The sequence below is a fragment of the Corvus cornix genome, chromosome 4 (assembly GCF_000738735.6).
Source record: "Corvus cornix cornix isolate S_Up_H32 chromosome 4, ASM73873v5, whole genome shotgun sequence".
Lineage (NCBI taxonomy): Eukaryota > Metazoa > Chordata > Aves > Passeriformes > Corvidae > Corvus > Corvus cornix.
This window is the reverse complement of record NC_046334.1, coordinates 26,855,274-26,878,361: the sequence shown is the minus strand read 5'-3', so window position 1 is coordinate 26,878,361 and position 23,088 is coordinate 26,855,274. Positions and strand designations below refer to the sequence as shown.

General features: G+C 39.3%; 1 protein-coding gene across 1 annotated transcript in view; it reads right to left on the bottom strand.

The window, feature by feature from the left end:
• Positions 1-23,088, bottom strand: part of TNKS (tankyrase) — a 138,109-nt gene that overhangs the window by 58,723 nt on the left and 56,298 nt on the right. Inside the window, 2 exon segments of the mRNA XM_039550356.1 lie at positions 7,503-7,578; positions 8,367-8,403. Of these exon segments, the coding sequence (XP_039406290.1) occupies positions 7,503-7,578; positions 8,367-8,403 (113 nt within the window).

Below are 23,088 nucleotides of genomic sequence, written 5' to 3'. Positions count from 1 at the left end.
TCAACACATCTGAGGCTTCCTGAAGAGCACATTAATTAAGACCTAACAAATGAGATTTCCTGAATTTTAGACAACAATACAGAGAGAATGATGACAGTGTTAACAATTTCTTTCTGGTCCTTTGGTGCACAATTTCTATTCGTGGACATGACAGACAATACTTCAAATAACAGGTGAAGGGATACTCACTGAAATGTTTTGGGGAAAATATTTAGAATCTCACAACAGAAACTTAGAAGCAAGTAGATCAGCTTTACATTTTATTCAAACGGTATTATCCTTGTATATAAAAGGTTTTAAGTGACACCAGGGACAGAAAATAAGCCAAGTCATCTATACCATACAAAGTCTTCGGAGGGATTGTTGTGTTACCCACTTTGACCATGCTTGGCAGATGAAGTAAGATAGGATCACAGCATAAGAATGTGTGAAACTTGTCACTTTTTCTAACACAGGTGAAGCCTGGGAACTATCTTTTTTTACCGAGTAAAACGGTATTTTAAAGGCAAAATGCCATTGTGACCATCTCTGAATGTTCTTTTTATGTGTATGGCATTGGGTGCTTCTGCCCAAGGCACAACACAAACATTGTGACACTTGCTTTGTAATCATCTTGTAATGTTGGAAATGTCACCTTTTTTTTTACAGTGCACCATTAACTAAATCCAGAAAAGACCTTCAATTTTGCATGCAGGATTTTATTTAAAATATTTGACCCAAATATTTGACCGGGTCTAGTGAAAGATGTCCCTGCCCATGGCAGGGAGGCTGGAACTAGAAGATCTTTAAGGTCCCATACAAGCAAGGACATTCTATGATTCTATTTATCAATCTACCGACTCTCACCCCTAGACATAACCTTGATACACACGTGTTTCATGAAACACATACAAGACCAGTGCCAACAAAGACTGCAGTGTCTAGAAGCCATCAGCCAGGGCCAGCTTTACACTAGCAAACATTAGCTAGGTGAGTGGTTTTTGCTTATTTTGATAACTGCAGTTCCACAATGCTGTAATCGCACATCATGGAACTCCTGGCATATCTTTGAAGGACCGCAAATGAAGAACCCAAAATCTGCACATTTCCCACCCACAAAACTGAGTTTATAGCACTTCATCAAAACCAGATTAACATTTATGCTAGTAAGCAACAAGTGAGCAGATTTAGCAAGGGCTTGTCTATCCAGTTATTCTGAAATAACTATTTTGGATTTGTGGAGCTGTCTTTTTTCTGAAATAAAATGACATTTCATTAAACAATTTTTAGTTTTTTCATTTTATTAGATTAATGAAGGAGGAGGCACTCATTCTGAACCAAGAATACACAGTTAACTGTTAATCTGTATGATTCCATTGCTCCTCTCCTTTGCACTAGTTAGGGTTTTGGGGTTTTTTTTTGTAGATAAGCCTTGAGAGTAGAGACTGTATTTACAAACCATACAAACAAACAATGTATACCAGCAGAAGAGTTCATAAAACTTTGGGAAAGATGAAATGCAAATTGTGAAACTAGGTAATATATTACATGTGACAAAAAACCCCAAACATGCATAGAGTCCACACTGACATTCAGATACACCCTTGGGCATGACAAAAAAGGCCTTACACTGGCTATCTGTTCACAAGTCTTTTGCTCAAATAAACAGCTTTTGTCTGTAGAAAAGTGGATTTTCACAACAATCAAGCAACTTTTTTTATTGTATGTGAAATAATTTCTTCCAAAATATATTCCACACCCATCTGAATATAATCTCTATGACACAGATGTATAGATTGGACAGACCTATGGATTTATGTGATATTAGTTTTGATTTTTTTCCACAGCACAAGAAAAATGCACACAATCATGAAGGTTTACAGTTTCACTAGCACACAATGTGTTCACATATTGCAGTACATGGCATTTTTCCTCAACCCCCAGCTCCTAGAGCCAAGAATGTTACAAGAGAATCTGCCCAAGTCTGTAGTCTTAATAACTGTAAAGAAAAAGCTTGTGCAAACGTGAATTGATTGTTCCATACAGACTCGGAAATTGGAAGGTATACCAATTTTCTTTCCAATTGCAGGATTTTTCTTGAAAATGGCTGCAAACAACCAGAGTTCGGGAAGAGGAGTTGGCAAATTCACTTACCAGCAGCACATTGGAGACTCCCTGGTAAGAGGAGACCTAACTCACCTGATCCTGTTAGAATTCAATTTCTCTTTGCCAGCCCTTTGTTTAGATGCTGATCTCTCAATGGAGAGAAAGAAGCAGAGGAAGCAAGAGAAAGAATCTGCAATTTCATCCAACAGAATGCTACTTGGTATCGGGGAGGTCCCATACCAAAAGCTGAGGGGCACTTTGTACTCAAGACTTTTTGCAGTGGTTACCTCAGGCCAAGGATGCTGCTACTCAGCACTGCATTGCAGACCTTCTCAGACTTGGATTTCATACATGTGACCCCCATGCCAACGAACCTGAATGATGCCATGCACGAGAAAAAACAATGTCCCTATGGCAGGAAAGAACAGGCTGCAACAACAGCCTCAATCTAACCCAAGAGGCAAGTATGTCTCCTATGACAAGTTTAATGAAAAGGCCTGTTACTGGTATTTTGGATCCAGGGTTGTCTACAGCTGTTTTGGAAAGGCGTAACTGCAAAGGCATTGCAGAAGCATAATACCAAGGACTGGTACTGGCAGTTGTTAAGGACTGAAAACTGGGAATAAACAAAGAAAGGGGCACTACAAGTTAGAAGACAAAAGTGCAAATAAGTGAAGTAGGACCACGTGCATGATAGAAATGGCATTTTAATTAATTGTCTATTTTTTTTTTCATGGGATCACTACATTATCCACAGCGCTGCATGGTCCCATGCTAGGAGAAACTGAGGTGCATTGTTTGCAGGATCCCTGATTCACCTGTTGCAGAAATAACATTTCTAGTTTCTAAGGAAGGAGGCAGGGAGGGAAGGTGCAGGACAGAAAACAAGGTAGCTGTGGAGGAACTGCACTCTGTGCTGCCTTCTGGTAGCAATTCCTGCCTCAAGTTGAACTAATACCTGACACCATGCTGTCATAGGTAATGCCATTGTATTCTCTGGTTTTTATATGGTTGATACAAAATGTAAATACAAAACACAGCTGCAACAGAAACTTCAAAGTACAACACAGGCATTTTATTTTTTCATTTAATCACTGTTCTATGCTCCTAAGAGCTCAAAATATTAGATATTTGCTCTACTTCAAGAGATGGACCTTGAGAAGACCATCAAACTGTTTTTTGAGTAAACTCCTCCTAACCAGAGAAGTTGGAGTCCCTTGCATAAGAAAAGGTTTTATTCAACCAACACCTGAGTATTTTAGTGCTGACATGATCTGAGCATGTATAATGCAGTACAGGAGCAGGATATTCTGTACAACCAAAAATCCAACTTCAAAACAAAAATCTAACCTCCTATTGCTAATAGCTACCATGTCAGCTGGATGCAGACCACTTTGGAAAGCTATGATTAGTCATGTAGGAAGTGTCTTGTAGGAAAGAGTTCTTATCTGAATTGCTGAAACCAACGCTTCCTTATCAGCTCAGATACATCTGCATTTTTAAAATGGAGGCAACATCAATTTCTTCCTTAAACAGCTTTCAAGTGTTCACAACAGCTTTCTGAAGGAAATGAGTGGGCTAGGAGCTTCTACTCAACCTGCAACCATTATATGTGTGATTTTAAACATGTCTTTTGCCACTGATTTAGACAAGCAGTGACTGTTGTAACAAGTCAGAAATCCAGCTCCCATTACAAGTACTACAGCTTTAATTTCCAGCAACAGAGAGAAACCCAGTGACTTAAAATAGTCAAAAAACATTTTTTGAAAATTCACTCATAACTAAGTCTTGAAAAAGACAACCCCAGAGGAAAATATTTGAGGGAAAATAACAGGGGCTCTAAAGCCTACATAACTTTACATAGATAGACACATAAATAGATGCCTTGACTTATTAACAGTGTGAAATACAGTACCATCTGCTAACACCAACACCATAGGCTTGTCTTCGAGAAGTCATTAATTCTACAGGTAACGTAAAGACCAAGGAGGCCAGCAGAGCTCACAGGCAGGATGCAGGGAAATTTCAGACCCATGGCAATATGCAGGTGCCGTGCATTGTGTCTAAGTTGTATTCTGACAGAGCAAATACTTTGTTAGGCTGTGTGAACAGGAGTGATGCAACATGTAAATGTTGCCTTACACACAACACCGCATCCTAACAATTCTGTGAAATTTCAGTCTCCTGTTTAAAAAAACCAATGTCAAAGCAAGACTAATTGCCATCAAAAAATCACTATTATATTTCAGCTCAAGCATTGCTTTTTAAAAAGTAAACAAATAGGATAGTTTAAAAAACAAAAAGGTTTTGTGAAATTTACCTTTTTGTAATACTCATTTGCTTACACAGTACTTCATAGTTTTTTACTATACAGCTCATTATTTGTGCCCTCATATACACTCAACCAGCACATAAGCCAGTACTTGCACAAAAATCAATCATTATCTAGCTCAGTGAAATCCTAGTTTCTGAGATATTATTGTTGATATTCCTTGGTCATCAAAACCCCAAAAACTACCATGACCCTTGGTATGCAGAAATGCTTTAGATGATGTATAAAATTGCTCTTTGTTTTGCACACGCCTTCATTTTTCCCTCCAGAAAATAACTGCAAGAGTAGCCACACAGAATATATTCCCTCTTCAGACAACAGCTCAAAAGCTTCAGTAATATGAACATTTCTACAGTGTCCATAACCTACCTAAACTGTGACTTTGGAGGGGAAGAAGGAAGTTCAATTTTCATTCCTATTTGTCTTGACCTCTATCCTAAATAAACAGATGGAACAATGGTTATCAGCACCAGCTGTAACTGGTTTAGAATCATGGAATCCTGTCCAGTAGGAATCAGACTCTGGCTGTCAATATTCCTCAAAAAGGCTAAAAGCAGCCCCCAGAATGCAATGAATCTTTTTTATTTCCAACCTTAGCTGGTTTCAAACCAGGAAGACACTGTCAGAGTTTTCCACCTCTTTTACCCATTCCAAAAAGCACAACTTCACAGCACATGTGGTGTTTCAGAAATCCAGAACACCACATGTTAGTATGCATGGGACACAGAAAAAATCCCCGGGGAGGGGGGGGGGGGGAAGTAAACTGCATACAGTTGCACCCCAAAGTATGGGGAAAAAAAATACCACTGCTAATACAGAAAAAATAATTACCCATTCAGTACCGGAACTCAATTTCTTCACCCACGCAGCTAAATGTTTCCTTATCAGAATAGAGCTGGGAATCTCAGAAAATCAAGGAATGCACAGCTTGAAGAAAGAGTTTGTGGGTACAGCTGTACTGCAGAGTGAGCGTGATGCTGAGAATCTCGGGCCAATCCGCAGAGTCTGCGTTCCTGGCCCTGAGAGCTGCGTTAAGTCTCTGGCCTTACACTGTCCTAGGTCTGAGGCTTGAATACTCAGAGGATCTGCAAAAAATAATTACTAAAAGCATCAAGGAAGGCAAAAGGCAACTTTCAAAATGGACAAATTCTCAGCTAGTGTAAATCACCATAGATCAACTAGAGGCAGCTACACCAGTGGAGACTTCCATTTACAAGAATTCTGTGCTGTAGGCTGAAAAGCTCACTTAATTTGCAGCAAAGCTCAAAATGATCAAACCCCAAGTGATCTTGCGCTAGTAGAGGACCTGAAAGCTTTGCTTTACAAATTAAATACTTAACAGTTATATAGCACACTTGCTACAAAGCATTACTAAACCTTCCACAGCCTCTACATATGTGCAGTAGAAAAAAATGTATCTGGTAGACATAATTTTAAAAAAAGCTAATTATTATCAATGGGAAGGCATCTTAAAAGGAGTTTCAGTAACCAGTGCACTTACCAACAACCAACCAATCATATTTTTAGTGTCCACACTCATAAGCTTTAACTGCAATATGCTTTCCAAGCTTTGGGCATACATTTTCTAACTAATTCAGAGGCTGCAATAATACAGAAATACTTTCAGTATTAATTTTAAAAGCTTTGTAAGTTTTTTTTAATTTTTACTTTGAAGTGATAAATGTTCAAGAAAATATCTGCAAGGGCTTATTCCTTGCCCTGCTGGCAGAAATCTTAACTCTGCATTTGGCCTGAGATCAACAGTGATGGGGGTTCAATTACTGAGTAATGCACTGCTGTACACCACCCTGTTTAATTATAATACACAGCACTATTAATACCTAAATACACTTCTACTTGAACAGCAAAGTCTTAAAAAAAGAAAAGTAAATTCAGGAAATATGGGCAATATGTTTAACCTTAAAATGTGGGGAGTGTTTCATCAGTTCCAACACCGCTAAATTAAATAAAGCCCTTGTTCAATTGCCTGTCCTCAGTTCATAAAATCAATTGTTTTCAAAACCTGGAAGATGCATCAACCTTCAATCAGTGATAAATGTAAATAAGCAAAAAACTGGCTGGGTTTTCTGTCACGTAGTATGTATTGTAGATACTACAATTGAGAAACATTTTTAAATGTGTATACAAATTATGAGTTTTTGTACAATGGAGCTAAATTTTTTATATTCAGTAACAACATACCTTTTCATCAAAAGTAAATGCAAACTGACCTATCTTTACTGACTTCAGTGGAACTGGGTTGTTCCACAACAGCTCCAGGATGGGCAGACGTTTATACTGTGCTTCAACACACTTCATCAAAAATAAAAAAAAACTATAAAAGAAAACGCTCCCATGCTTTTCTCTCCAAAAATGAGATGTACTGTTACAGGTGAAAGACTTTAACAGATACATATTAAAAACATTCTGGTACACAGTTTAAAAAAAAAAAAAAAAAACAAACCAACAAATCAAATAAAAAAACCCCCCCCAACATTTGTAAATCCAACAGTCTAGACAGACTATCATCTTGAAGTCTAAAACATCAAAAATCATAGGATCTAATTCTCACTCCGCATGTTCTTCCCTCCTCCAGTTTCAGCCTAATTCTTAATTTAACTCATTCAAACATCTCTGCCAGAGAAAGTCAAAACAATAATGTCAAACTTAAGAAAATGCAGAAGGTGTTAAACATAGCAATACAGTGCCAGTCTACGTGGCAGTATATTAGGAGCTAAGCTGAATACCAACCACCTCACCCAGACAATGTTCAAATACAAACAATAGCTTTCTTCCCTTCATTATTTTATCCATCTGCAACAGTACATTTTGTTTTTCTTACAAAAGATCTTAAAGTTTCTTTTACATGGAGACCAGGGTTCGACATTTAAAAGACACACACAAAATCCACATCTGCCGACTTAATCTGTCACAACTGCCAGTGTCAAGTATAACAGCATTTAATTTTATGGTAAAAAGGCATCACTAGTTCCCCCCCCCACCTTGGTTTATACATTTATGCTTACCAGTATGCTTAAATTGGCCTTTCTTGAATAACTGAAATATAAAGCAGGTATTAACTTACCTTACGCCCATCACTTGCATGGCAGTTCACATTTAAAGGAGTCAATAAAGCCATCAGCTTTTCTTCATTACCACTCCTGTAAATGAGAAGATGATTAGGGAAAGGGGGAAAAAAGGGCAGAGCTCTTTGATAACCATCTCCTTAGCAAGTATTTTGCCAAGTCTAGTATATTGAAATTTGTACTGTGGCAGGGAGAGTGCTGGAAGGCTACAGAATCTTCTGAACATTTCGAAACCAAGGGTAAATACAGAAAAGAATACTAAATTTACAGTTAAATGTGTTGCAACAGATCATGCAAAAACACCTCAGTTTCTTTCCTTAACCTCGTATTTCCTTTTTCTAATTCTGTAGATCCTCTGAAAACCATGTGTTGAAATAAATGTTTTTAGAAGGGTTAACGGTTTGTATAAAATGATCTTGTGCAGTCAGAAGGAAGGATGAAAAGCATCTTTGCAATATACAATTGAACTTTACACCTTTTGTATAGGCTCCCTTATGCTCTGTTCCGATAAATCCTATTTTCAAAATACATCCTATGGTAGCAGTAAAAACCAAAAGAAAAGAAAGATTCCAATATTTAAATTGCCCCTAAAAAGAACAGTCACAAAACAATAAAGAGGATTTAAGCAGCTTAAAGCAAAAACTCAATATTAACCTTATAACCACCATAGTGGGGGATTTCAATTACATAAATAGGCTTTTACATTTGTACCAGACTAAAGTCTGAAGAGATTTATGCTAATTAAGTGGTTTGCTTGCAGCATTTCATGGAAAGGCAATGACAAAACAGTACTATTTTAAAAAACCCTTTTCCTCGCCTGCTTCCACCCCCAAAATATGTTTTATATTCTAAGCAGCACTCACCTAGCAGCTTCCAGGAGTTCGTCCTTCTTGTATTCACCTAAATGATTGCAAAATATCATGCTGTTAGCATTTGGCAGAAGACAGATTAAGAAATGCAGTAGGAAGCAAATACAGAATTAAAACAGAAGAGGAGAAAAAAGCCCACACCCCGCTGGGTGATGGAGCTGTGACGTTAGCCAGCTTGTGGAGGCAGCATCACCAGTACCTTGGAGACGGGCAGCAAATTGACGCATCTTCTTGTCCAATCCTCAGATGGAAAGGCTTTCTTCGGACAACCAATGACTGCGAAATCTTGTGTCCAGAAACACAGTCCCGCTGATAGCAGCATGTCAGCTGAAGACAATGTCCCCACCCCCTGCCCTATTCAGTATGTCACATTATACTTGGGAAGCATAATAAATTCCAAGACAAAGCAAGGCAGTGCGGCTTTTGAAAAGGTACAAATTACCAATCTCCAAGGCTCTCACCTGCCTATTTGAATGGTAATATTACACTTCACTAAGTTCTTTAGAAGAGCAGGGATTATTAAAAAAAAAAATCCAGGTATTATATCATCAGCCACTTTCCAACAAAATACACGCTTCAAATGAAAAGCACAGACAAAAGAGGATGAACTCTGCAACAGATTTTGCTATGAGACTCTGAGATTAGAGAGAACCACGAGTAATGTTAAAGCAACATTCACATTTGAAGTCCTGAATTAAAACAGATAACTAACAAGGGTTGCTGCATCACAGGATTAAAACTGCATGTTAGCATTTTAAGAAGAGCATGGAACAAGATAACCTACAGAAGTAAGACAGTATTCTACAAAGCTGAATCATGATGACATTGTGCAATACAAATGGAATGGAATTTTAATTCAGAAATTAGAAAAATAGCTTCTTAGCAGCTTTATGAAGTCACAGAAGAGAGTGTGTCCTAGACCCAAAAGGTACAGGGTTTGAAAAACATACCGTATACCATCTGCCAGAGAATTAAAGCCTCTAACCACAATGCTATAAGAAAATTAGGAAACAGAAGCTGTCATGAAAGAAGAAAAAAGCCCCTTTGTGCTGCCTCCTATGTGCAATTGTAATAAGCCTCCAGTGAAACTCCCATTACAGGTGAGGAAAGCCACAGGGCCATGGAAAATGCCAGACCGGACAGCAGGTAAGATGGAAGGTTCATCTGAAAACATCCCTTAAAGAACAGCGGTAGGGTGCAGGAGGAGGGTTAGAGTCCCAATCCATAGCAAAGAGCTTGGTACTCCCCCCACCATGGCTCCTCCAGCTAACAGCAGAGGATCACAGGAACCACAACAAAACCAGCCCTCTCCTTAAGGAGTCCCCTTATTTCAGCATCCTGCCTTCACACAAGGGTAAGGAGGAGGGTGAGTACACACAGCCATGCACTTCCTGCCCCATTCCCTTGGATGTAGACATGGAATTTTCAAAGGCAATATCTACATCTCATCATACTGGTGATTCTTCCTTTCACAGGTGTGTTTAATTGCTTTCTGAATGATATTCAGCTTTGGGAATTCACAACAACCTGAAGCAAGGAGTTCCACCATGCCACTCACATGATGGGTCTCCTAACAGAACTGTTCTGTGTTGCTGAACCCCAGCAATGGAGCACGTAAGTTCAAAGCAAAGGTGAAACTGGTTATTTCAAATAGAGGCCAGGAAGGTTAATTTAGCTTTTGAAAGAATTTATGTCTATGTTAAGGAAAGCTTCATCATGAGGCAAATCAAGTGACACAGAAATATGACTGCCTTTGACTTGCTCCCACTCTCCAGCTTCATCAGAAGGGGGGCCTGTCCACCACAGGCAACAGCCTTTTCTAAGCCATAGTACATGTTCCTCTTTTTTTATTTTAATGAAGATAAAATACTGGGCACAGTTGTGAGTGTTTCAAATCAATGTAACTGAAAAGCTCTGGCCAGCATGTGAGGAAGAAAAAGAGACTCTTTATGACTACTGCATTGTTTGTGCAACAATCTCAAACAGCTGGATTTCCTGCAGTAGAGTTATTGGCCCGTGTTATATCAACACTTTAGAGATGTAACCAGATTAAAGTACTTCTTTGCACATTCTGGTTTGGCAATGCATCTAGCAGTCCTAACCAGGCTTTTGAACATACTAGGTTAGAGAAGTAATAACATTTTTTTCCTTCGTGCTCAGTAAGTTGGTATTTTATCACACAAAAGCTGTTTCCTCTAATACTTTGATTAGCACAAGCATTACTGTCCAATGAAAAAGGAAAGCTGTGGCTCTTGATTTAGAAATGTCCCCCTGTATGCCTGATTAGAACAGTTAGTTTTATTAAGCAGTACTTTTTAAAAATAGGTATTTACAAGGTTGAAATTCATACATGCAATTCTTGAATTTCATCATGGTTCTCCTACACTGATTAGGATTAAGAAAATATTCTCTTGTATATGGCTAACTTTATTACTCTCAAAGAGCCACTGTATTTTGCAAATCAAAACCTAAAATGATACAAGCACTTAACAGCACACCATCCGGTTTGCTAACAAAAAAAAAAGGTCAAGTGAGCTCCACAGGCTCTGTGGGATGAAGAGGAACCCCCTGGCCACTCGAGCAACCAGCTGGTGGGATACCACAGAGCCGAGAGAGGTCTGGCTGACGGCATTTGGGAGAAGTGGGTGGCACTGGCAACAGGACCGACTGCTGCTGGCACAGGCTGCGTTCCCACCAGAGGGCTCTGCCAACACAGCTAACGCCACTCGGCTACGCAGCTCATCAAAGGCCATCCTGCAGCAATTGGCCACAGCTACCTAATAAAATATTCATTTGAAGCATTTGAAAACAAACCATGCGTGCATGGGCAGAGATGAATTTCAAGTTCTAAGCACAAGTACAGGAATACAGACCATCAACCTCACATAATATTTCTGTTCAAAGAATGTCAAACTGACTTTAACTAAGCTAGGAACATCTCTTAAAGAGCTCTTTTGGGCAGGTTAGAATTTATAGTTTCGTGAAAGGGCATCTGCATGCTGGGTAGCCCAGAGATAGCTGGCCTGGGAATTTCTTAAGGCAAACACAAGGTGTGAAATGGGAAGCAGGGAACGCTATAGCAAAGCAGTGTCCCTGTTCCTTTCTCGTCAGACAAAAGCTGGTAGGTAAGCACAGCAGAAACCACCCAGTGTCTGGTATTCACTGCATCTGATCAAGTTCATTGGCTACAGCTTGCTCAGCATTATTTAAACCATGAAGTTCTCTACTTGATCCCAGATCACACCACTGCTGCTCCATTTAGGCTGGAACTAGAAAGTCATCACTGGTAAACAGAGATAATCAGTGTCTCAAATCACAGCTACCATTAGGCAACTAACTAGCTCTATTTGTGTTACCCTCCCAGGAGAAAACCAATTACCTCCAAGACTTCTGATCAGCTGCGGCTATGCTGTCACTGCTGTGTCTGGCCCTAGCTGTATCCTGCAGTAGCTGATCAGCAGCAAATGCTTATTAACTATCAGACATCAGTGGCTGCTTGCACCTGGCAGTTGAGCAGACCAGTAGCTGGAAGCAGGGAAAAAATAACATAATGAATCAATCTTTACAAACAAATAACCCTATTTCACTCTCTCCCAAAAGTCTTGAAATTTCAACTGAATACTGAAAGCTGAAAAACCTATCTGAATGCATGGCATAAATCAACAGTGATTTTTCAATGCATCACCACTCAAAACCAAGGTGAATTCCCTTCCCATCCCTCCATACACATCAGCTAATACAGGAACCAGCCAGATCTAAAATGTCATGCTGGACAAAGCAGGTTTTGCTTTACCACACTACCACGTGTCAGCTTTCCACAGTGAAGAAAATTTCCTAAAAATTAACGTCACACAAATTAAACCATGCCATTATTACCCAATAACAGCATATAATGGGAACAAAAAGGATTAACATATTTTCAACCAAACTGAAAAATGAAAGAGGTTTTTCCATATGAAGTCATACATCATATGGAATCACAATTATAAATCTAAATCCCCAGAATACTTACAAACAGTGAAAATTTTTAGACTAGCCAATGACATGTGACAGAAGAATGTGAGCCTGATGAATGTGCAACCATGGCCCCAGGCTGGGGAGGGAAAATTCATGAGTATCACAGAATCACAGAATGTTTGAGATTGAAGGGACCTCTGGAGGTATCTCATCCAACCCTTCTACGCAAGCAAGGTCACCTAGAACATCCTGCTCAGGACTGTGTGCAGGTGGCTTTTACATCTCTCCAAGGATGGAGACTCCACCACTTCTCTGGGCAACCTGTGCCAGTGTTTGGTCTCACTGAGCTCAGCTCCTTAAGTGTCATGGTAATCTCAAGTGATCTCCTCAGGACCTCCTGTTCTCTCTTGGCAGCTCAAGTTTAGCAGCACTGGAAGTCAGGGGTGAAATCCTGCTCCACTAGAAAACATGGCAGCTCTATATTTGACTTTTGACTGTGTGCAGACCTAACACTTGCTATTGGTTGCCTGCCCTGAAAACCTGAACTTCCATTCTTGAAAATAGATATCCCATGAGAAGATTGACAAGATCTTTGTGAACACTCCAACAGATTTTTTTTGTTTTTTCCAAACAAATATTCACAATTACCAAGCAACACAGACGACATGGGCTGTCCATCAGAGCAGTAGAGACAGCAGGTATCAAAATCTCTAATTCTTCCTCATTTACAAGTGTTTCTGGTGCCTTTCCAAGCACAAACTCAGCTAGCACAGGAATGCATGTGGCTGTTGGGAAAACAAGAGTCCTGATGCATCTGGGAGGGTTGAGAACTTGTTTTTCCATCAGATTTGTTACTTCATCCAGCTCAGTCCATGGCCAGGGACCCAAACAGGCCCCTGAGAATGAAGACCTTGAACAAGGATGGTGCTGCGACAAGAGAGGGGAATGGAAACTCTACATTTGGGCTGCCATTGCTACAAAGAAAGCAATCCATGGGCCAGAATCCAGAGTTTAGCAAAGAAATAAACTGCACAGAAGTAAATTAAAATACACCTTTTCCCTGACACTCCAAGACTTCACAGACCTCTAAGTGATCAATGACACACATCCACATACACCATCTGTTTTAATCCTCTGAGGTCTTTGGAGTAATATTTAAGTATTCAAACAAACATTCAAGTTATAATCAGAGCACAAGGCTTTTTGTGCTTGTGACAGACTACTAGGGTTGTTGGGACAGGATGAGTTTTTTGGGTTTGGGGGTTTTTTAAACATAATTTTTTTAGCAAACTCAAATTTTACTTTCAACATGGCTGCTTTTGGAAGGATCCAATCATACCATTAAAATACTCATCAATTCCTTCTTCCTCATTTAGCTTTTATTATATGTAAAGCAGCAGGTGAAACAAAAATATGGCATTAAATCAGAGCAAGAAGGTTTTTAACCATCCAAATAGCACAAGGTTGTGGGAATAACTGCCTAAAAAAAAAAGTCAATGAAAAAACAAAGATACGCTGAAATAATATCATTTGGGAAAAGGCATTTATAACTAAGTATGTAGAGAAACACATGAGCAAAAAAATTACAATTTCAGGTTTTACTAACAATTATATTATACTTTACTTCCCACTTGTTAGGGTTAATTTCTTTATGCTTCTTGCACTTCTCTGCTCAGCAGTCTCTCACAAGTAAATGGGCTGATTTTATAAGCTGTCTAATAGGCTCAACCAGGAACACAGCAAGATCCTAATTTTGAGCTCTTGTCACGGATGAAAAACACCAAAGCAATGCTAGTATATGCAAGTGACAGAAAAGCAACTCAGAAGATAATGCCTTCAAGAACAAGTTCCAGCAAGGAGCAATGTTACCAAGGAGGAAAGGTTTGGTGTCTTGACTCTGCCTCTTCTATGAGATGAGTCAGGCACTGTGGATGTGGACTGAAATTAGACGTTTGTAACTGAAATTTAAAAATTTAGTATTACTCAGCTAATAGTGAAGTCTTTCAGGGATATGTTTTAAAGGGGGGTGTGGAAGTTAAAGAAACAAGCAAACATCATTTGGTTTTGGCCATAACTCTACCAAACCACTGAGCTAGCAGCATCCTGCCTGGAACATCTTCCAGTTGAGTGGACAGAGCTCAAATGTAGAGCATTCTTGATTTACTGTTCTAGGGGAAAAAAGCCTCTTCTAAGGCCTGGCAGAAAGCACTACATCAAAAAAACCTGCAGCTTTATATAGTGCAGATTGGCAAAACCTCTGCCAGGGTCTTAACCGATAGAAGAGATTCTTGTCTATTAAGACATCAGTTCAAAGCACATCTATCACATAAGCATATATATGATATAGCAGTTACCAAACGCTGTCTTCATATCCAGGCATAAATTACACACATTGCGCATTAGGGGTTTGGTCACTAAGAAGGATTAGGTGGTGCATCAAAATGCATCTTCAGTGCATGTGTAGTTACAGCACCAGCAAGCTCACATTCGGCACATAATGATTCTGTTTCTTAGGAGGCCTCTTTTCAGCAGTGCTGATCTATTTGTTAAAACAATGCTACCAGATTTCCAATATTGTAGCAGAAAGATGAAAAAAGGCCCTTTCTCAGAGGATTTCAAGTTTCTTAACTCTTAAATCATTAGATACAAAGATGAAGTTAAGTCACATCACAGTAGTCAGAAGAACTTTCCTGAAAGCGTAGAAAAAAGGACACAACACATCACACTGCAAGACCATAATGATAATAATGATAGTGATAATAAAAACAGGAACACACCCCAAGCCAGTAACAACGCAAAGCAGCAACAAAAAAACCCCCAAATCTGGAAAAAACCTACAACCACCCATTACACAGTAATCCATATAAATCATTTTAGTCTCAACAATGCTACCACACCCTACAATATAGTTTCTTTCTCTAGAAATAATAAATCTGACAAACATTCTAGAATCTGTTCTCTTTAGAGGACCTGTACAAGTAGTTTCATTTTTCCATACCAGTGCATGCTACTCATATAAACACCATGCACACATCCATTCTTTATTCTTAAGTGTAAAAAAATTAGTATTTTCACTACATCTGCACTGTTTTAGAATGCTGTACTGATTTTGAAGACACCACCACTCTCATCTGTCATGTCTTCAGACTGAGATTGAAAAAGTTTAAAAGATTGCAGAATATCAAGTCAAATGACAGGGAAGAAAACCCAAACCTTCAGCAACTCAAAACACACTGGTGTGATGGAAAAACTGAAGGGGTTGAGGCTCATCTCTTCACCAAAGTTCAATATTCATGACATCTTTTGTGAAATTACATATGGAAAAAGAAGTCTGACAGGTTTTTTTCAAGATCCTTCCCCATTACCCACCCCTTCATGCCTACTGCAAAGGCAACATTCCCATGGCTCTGCCCTTCATTTCTTGTATTAATTCCAGCTATCAGCAAAAACAATCATCCACTGTAATTCCCACTACTTCGGCCATGCTCAATATTAATAACTAATAAACTGTTCCATTATTCAGCCACAATTACTTTCTCATTTCTGTAATATGCCTGCATATGCATTTTCTCTCCAGGATTTCTAGGAAAACTTTCTGGAGGAAGACAAAGTACTAAGAAACTCTCTTTGTCAAAGACTTGAGTACAGTAGAACTGGATAGATAGCCAAGCTGCTCTCATATTACTGCATCCTTTTCAAAAGCCAGCTCCCTCCCCTCTCTTTCCAAACAACATCCACAAACAAGTAAATCAGTCAATTCCCCAGAATATTCTCTAAAGAGAAACCATAGAAATACCTGTTATAACTGACACAAAGTATGGAAGACAACTAGCAAGAAAAATATAAAACGTAACCCTCAGGAAAGCCATACTGTTTAAAGGCAAGCTCCAAAATTACGCTCCATCATCCCATCTCTCTCTGAAAAGAACTGCAGAGTAAATATGGGCAGACTAAATTTTGCTGTCTCTCCAATTTTTCCATTGTAGATAAAACATACTAGCAAGCTGGGGACAGTGTGCCTGAAAATCCACAGCCGCATTTAAAACTGAAGCATTTATTTTAACCAAAAAATCTATATTCTCTTAGCTGTAGCAAACAAGACAGATTTTGTACTAACAAACTGTACAGATTTAAAGAAGTGGGGGTTCTTAATGTTTGGTAGAAAATGAACAGGAGACATAAAACGCACATATGTGCCAAAGTACTGTTTTTACTGAACAGTACAATCCTTCCTCCATACATCTGAAGCTGCCCTGTGTATCTAAACTTACTCTACAAGCTTGAGAAAACACAGGCTGCCACCTCATAAAAAATGCACGTGTGTTGCCATGCTTGCCCTGCAGCACATACCCTGGAAGGAACTCAAATCCAGTTAAATCACTCCTCTAGCTCCTGGACAAAAATACGAAACATTTCCTTTGCCTGCTGGGCCCCAGAGGAGTGAGCAGAAGGGAGGAACTCCTTTATAACTGCAGGAAACAGGGCAAACCTGTCAAACACACAGCAATGAAAGAGCCAACACGTATTTATGCAACACTTAAGCAAAGCACAGCAAGTAAGTCCTTACTAAAAGAATAACAAAACATAGGTAACAGATTTTGTTATAATGAACAATTTTGTCAAGCCAAACAGAAAACTAATCTGTCAACGGTTCAGTTTAAACATTTGGGAAAATATGCATTTCCACGCAACAAAAAGATGGTAACAAAATAACTCCCCCAAAGTAACCCATTTGCCTTGTTGCTGTGGGCAAATTTTCCCTCATCATGGCTTTTTATTTGACAGCTAAGAGTCAAAAGACAGTGGGAAGATAAGGGAAAGTTTGGTACAAATCAGGGGGAGAAAGGAGACAATGGCATGACTGGAAACAGGATATGTGGATTGATATGAAAGACTCGTGCTGGTATCCCAGAGTAAAGAGCAGCTGCTTAACTTGGAACATCCTTCCCATCCCTTATCATCCCCATCAGATTTTATGATACAGATATTATATACTTGAATACAACGGTTCCATTTGTTTCGTCTCATTTTTAAAAGCTTTCTTTTAACACCTTTTCTGAAGATGTTTACAGTAGCAGTGATCAGTCACAGTAACTCAACTTAAGCTTTGCCTGGTCTGAGCCATGGTGAGGTCTCTGCATACTCACTCAGGCAAAGAGCAGCTCTGTGCCCTAATGTGACTTAGGGCACAGAGGAAAGATGAAAGAAAGCTGCAATTTACAGAAAATGATTGAAATCTAAATATGCAAACTGTTATCCTCACTAAAAAATAACTTTTAAAACACCAGTTGGGGGAAAAATGAATTTTCTATTTACACTCAGGCACTTTCTGCTATTCCTGTTGGAATAAGACACCACAAGATGGAAATACAGCAGTAACAATATCTACTGCCAGTGTCCTGGAGGTCTACCTGAGAACAGTTATGTTATTTACCAGCAATGAAAGAATAACTAAATACTACATACAACTCAAGTTCTGTAAACATTTTCAGTCCCTTATATCAACCTCACTGTTTTAAATGCTTTACTGGTTAAATGCGTAATAGAACAGACTATTTCAGTTTGAAGGGACCTGCAGCAATCATGTAGGTCAACTGTCTGACCACTTCAGGGCTGACCAAAAGCTAAAGCTTGTGGTTATGAGCATTGTCCAAATGCCTCTTATGCAGCGACAGGCTTGGGGCATTGACCACATCTTGTAGAAGCCTGTTCCAGTGTATGACCACCCTCTCAGTGAAGAAACGCTAACATGCGATCTAAAAAGCTCCCCTGGAACACCTCTGAACCATTCCTATGCTTCCTGTCATTAGATCCCAGGGAAAAGAGCTCAGCACCTCTGTGTCCACCTCCTCTTCTTGGGCAACTAGGGAGAGCAGTGAGAGCATCCCTCAGCCCCCTTTTCTTCAAACTAGATAAACCCAAACTCCTTAGCTGCTCCTCAGAGGTAACAGGATTATACATATGATTTCTTCAAAAGAATAATTTATTGCCCTAAATGACAATATAGTTCGTTATAAAGACTGGAAATGAAATAGCACCACACGAAAAAAAGAAGACTGAGAGAAGGAAAGAGATACTAACTCACTAATTAAAGAGATTTAATTTACCAGACTGCTGACATTATAAGGAGAGCATTCCTTCTTCAACTTTCATTCATGCACAGCAAGTTTCATCAGATACAACACAGGGCTGCCTGTTCAAGACATACCCTATACAAGGTGATTATGGACACCAGTCATCAGTTCTGCCCAAATGGAAACTGTTGATACACCATGCACACTTTATTGCTACTGGAAAACTAAGTAAAGGACTTTACCTTCATAGGTATATCCATAAATAAAGCATCTTCCAAAACAGGTGCTCTCTCTGTTGCTGGACAGAAAGGAAATACATAAACTGCATGAGCCCTCAGCATGACAACCTCAGCAGGTTTCTGTGTAAACCTGCACTAAAAGGTAGTTTTAATGTGTCCTGCACAAAGTAGGAAAAAATACTGCTTTCCCTTTTCACTCACTTTCAGAAATCTCACTAGATTTGAAGACTCTGCTTACCTCAAATAATTCAAAATATAATTGGCCAGAAAGTATTCCTACATTCCTCATTCATCACAACCATTAATTATCTTAAATATACTAAAGAAAATATGTTTAAGTGATCTTATTAGGTAATGTGGTTACCAGCAGTTCCTAAACCAGTCTATGGTTTTATTTCAAAGTTATTCTGAGACACAGTTCATTGTTATCTTTCAAAAAAGTAGTATTTTAAATCTCCATTTAACCTAAAAGGAAAGACCATGAAAGAGTTAACACAGGTTCTATCTACTGTGTCCTAGGTGTGTTAGTTCGGCATGAGCTAACTCGGTATTACCACTCCTCCCAGAGAGTACATACCATCAAGGAGAAATCATACTGTACTTTCCCCAACAACAGTTTAGGATTCCTGCTTATCCCTTCCTATAAAAGCCCAGTTACTGATGCAGGAAATAGTGAGATTATTACTAACAGAACTTGCTTCCTGATGCTGCCTCTCCTTTTTGCCATCCTCTGAGCATCCCTTAAGCGGAGCAAAGACAGGTTAAAAGAGAACTGGGTCTGTCTTCAGGGAGCAGCACAACAAAAACTGCAGGGAGGAAGAACAAACACCCAGAGAAAGGACAGCTCTTGCTGGATCACACTGTGCCATTAAAACAGTTCCAGCCATAACATCCTTTACTGCAATCAAAATGGTTTTGGATTTAGATAAAGGACACAAGGCAAGAAACAGGCAAGGAAATATTCAAAGAGAGGGAGTACAAAAACTTCCTGGCTTCTCTTTTTCCATTCAACAGTCACACCAGCAGTCCTGACCCTTGGCAGTGGGCTCTCTAGGAGTCCAACAGTGTAAGATGTCAGTCTGCCTCTGGTTTTTGTCAGACAGTTTCTATATTTACTGTTTTGCTCCAAAGAGAAGGTTATGCTTAGATATGGAAGCCCACATAATTACTGAGCATACAGATGGCGCTTCACAAGAAGATTTCCTTCAGTGGTGTCCTTCAGCAACTCAAACCACCCTTGGAAGTATGATACTTTCAGCTTTTGGGCAGGGGGATTCCTAGCCAGCAGCTAAGAAGGGTCTCAACAAATAGTCACATTCCTCTTTTCCTTCCTCTTTTTCTTACCTTCTCCAAGGTGCTGCCCCCAGCCCTAGCAAGGACAGAATATCCTATAATGAAATTACAGCCACATATGGTAAGAAGACACAATGCACGCAAGTAATAAATTATTTTCCTTCTGGTCTGCTAGCTTTTCAGGAGAAAAACACTTATCCACCATCTTGCAGTAGCACAGGCAGACAAAAGTATGCAGATGCTGGAGATGGAGCTACATTTGCCCCGCCAGTGAGCAGGAACAGGTTTCCCTGCACAGCTCAACATGATTTCAAGTGAAGAGAGATCCATGGAAGGAAGATTTACCAGATAATTGGACCAACAGTTTCTAAAACACTGATCAGAGTTCTCATCCATCACCCAGAGGATAGTGCACCATTTGAAAAGCCATCACTTAAAATACTTATCTTTTAGATTTGTGGGGAAGTTCAGCAACGCAAACACAGAAATGTTATTCTCTGTATTCTGAAACAAGTATCATATTTAATCTTGTACTTACATACAATGCTGCTTTGGGTTTTTGCTCTTTCCATCCCTCTAATTTTATAATAAATTCTTTTTTCTTGTGCATATAGGAAAGAAATTGTCTTTCTCTACTGGAAAGGCTGCTCACAAAAGATTTTTGGCTATGACTGCCATAAAGTAAATAGAATCTGCACACCTCCTTTCAAAGGAAAGGTTATTTTTCTCTGTTCTGCCAGACAGATTAAATCCTTCACTCCCAGGGCAAGAGATGACAAGAGACTAACCATCAGAGCCACATATGAAATAGTATATTACTGAGAAAATAATGCCTTTTCACACAGGTCTGCTTTGCCCGCATTTTTAACAAGACACTCGCTTAAGAAGAACAAAAAACTAAGTTTCTCTACAACTGCAAAATGGACACCCAGGTTTTTGGATGGTTCCGGTAACAGTCAGCACCAGATTATCTGTTCAATTTCAGCACAAAATTGCCTTTAACATGCAAGATTTACCTTGCAGGTTAAGGTAGCTGAAATGTAGACTCCCTACATTCATTCCTGCAACAGCCTAGCCACAGCAGAAGTCTGTCCTGAAGAAGGTTAATTCAGACTGACCATACATTGAAGTGAGCGCCTGACTGCCCTACTGAAAGGTGGATGTAAGCCAAGATGACAGCACAGCCTACACCATGTCTCACTCCTGAGCAGAGTACTGAGAGCCTACCGCTCCAGGGAAGCCCACAGCAGGAGTTCAGGCAGGAGCAGAACACACACCATCCTGCCTTATGACTTTTGGGCAAGTCAGTGACTGCAAAACAGTATTTAGCTACAGAAGCCATGGTGCTTAATCCTCTAAGTAGAGTCTATTAGAGTAGTAATTATTAATATAATGAAGTAGCAAGAGTAATATGATCATCCAAAATTACTTATAAAAATATTAGTAAAGGCGGGATTTTATTAATTATTCTCACTTCTCAGCTATTCAGAAGGAAGATTCTCAAGGCTCTGCCTTCCTTTTCCACTGTTTGTAGGAACAGAGCTCGTAAAGGCAAGATACATATTTTATTGAGTCCAGCTGCTTACACGAATCTATTCAGAAGCTTTTTAGAAACAAATAGCCCAATTTCCCTGGATTTGATGACATTCCATGTTTGGTTTTTGTTACTTATGCCCCTCCCACGTTACCTCCCTGAAAGTAAAAGTAGACTGCATATAGAAAATGAAGAGATACTGCACAGAATCATTCATTATGAGATGCTGCTACTTTAGGGCTGACAGTGGTAGATGTGAGGATCTGAGAGGTATTCAAAAGCACCGATATGCATCACAGGATTTTAATTTTTAGATAGAGACAAGCTCCTATATCCAGACTATTAGGTTTATTCCTCAGAACAGCTGGCAGCCTTGTCAGTCACTTGTATCACCTGGATGGGCCATGTCAGACACACACGGCAAGAGGTAATGACATTGAAGGTGGCAGTCAGATGAAAGTTGCTGTGAGTTTGCTACTTGTGTAAGGACAGGACTGTTTGCCTGCCCAACCTGAAAGAATAAACTGAATTCCGAATTTATGCCAAAATGTTCTTGCCATTATACAAAATAAACATCAAACTGACAAGAACAGCATTGTATTCTTAAAAGGCAAGCAAATAGAAACTTGCAGAGCAAAGAAGGATGTGGACCATGATGTTCTATGGCCAATAAAAAATCAAGTTATGAACTGAAAATGCTACTGAAACAGCAGAAAATACTGAAGGCTTAATTTCGAAACCCAAGGGAATGCTTTCAAAAGAGTAAACCGCTTACTTTTTAGGTGACCAAAGGAAAATACAGGACTAGAGAAAGGAAACATGCCATTCAAAAATCTGTACCCTACTGAACAGGCAGCTATTTAAAAATACCTTCTGATGATAACATTTTTAAAATAAATGCTTGAAAACATTACAGCGTCAGACCTCTTATCTCAATGCAGTGTGCAGTGCAGTACTGCAGAGAATAAAGCTTCTATTCAAAGAATAGATACTTGACAAAAAAGAACACTATCTGTGAATAACAGTCTCCTGGAGATATCTTTGAGAACTTTTTTTTGTTTGCAAATTATTTGAAATAGTCCTTATATACTGAGACATTTATATAACCAGTCCCCTTCCCTGCATTCTTCAAAAAGCCTCAAATCACTGCTTGTACTCTTTGCAGAGTAAAATTCCATGCCTGTTATTTTCCCAATCCCTGAAAAATTATGCTGTTCCCTCTGGAAGATAACACTTTGCTCTTCTGCCAACAAGGAAGCCATCAACCACCAGTCAGTTTTTCAGCTTTCCTTGGCTCCTTTCACTGACTCTAGACCTCGCCATCTTCGTTTTGCTCTCTGGACGTTGCTTCACCTGGGAAGCTCTACAGATATTTCATTGCTGCTGACAACCAGCTGCAATGTATGGATAGAAAAGACATACTCCTTCATGAAGAAATATGTGGTTTTAATGTTTTACTCATTCTTGCCTTGAACACTATCTGAAGACAGAACATCCTTCTTCTCTGCTTGGCCGCATCGGTTTTCTTCACACCAGTTTTGCCTCAGTTTTTAAACAGGATAGCAATACAGAATGTGGAGACAAAAGAAAAATAGTACTATGAAGAAATGGAAACTGCA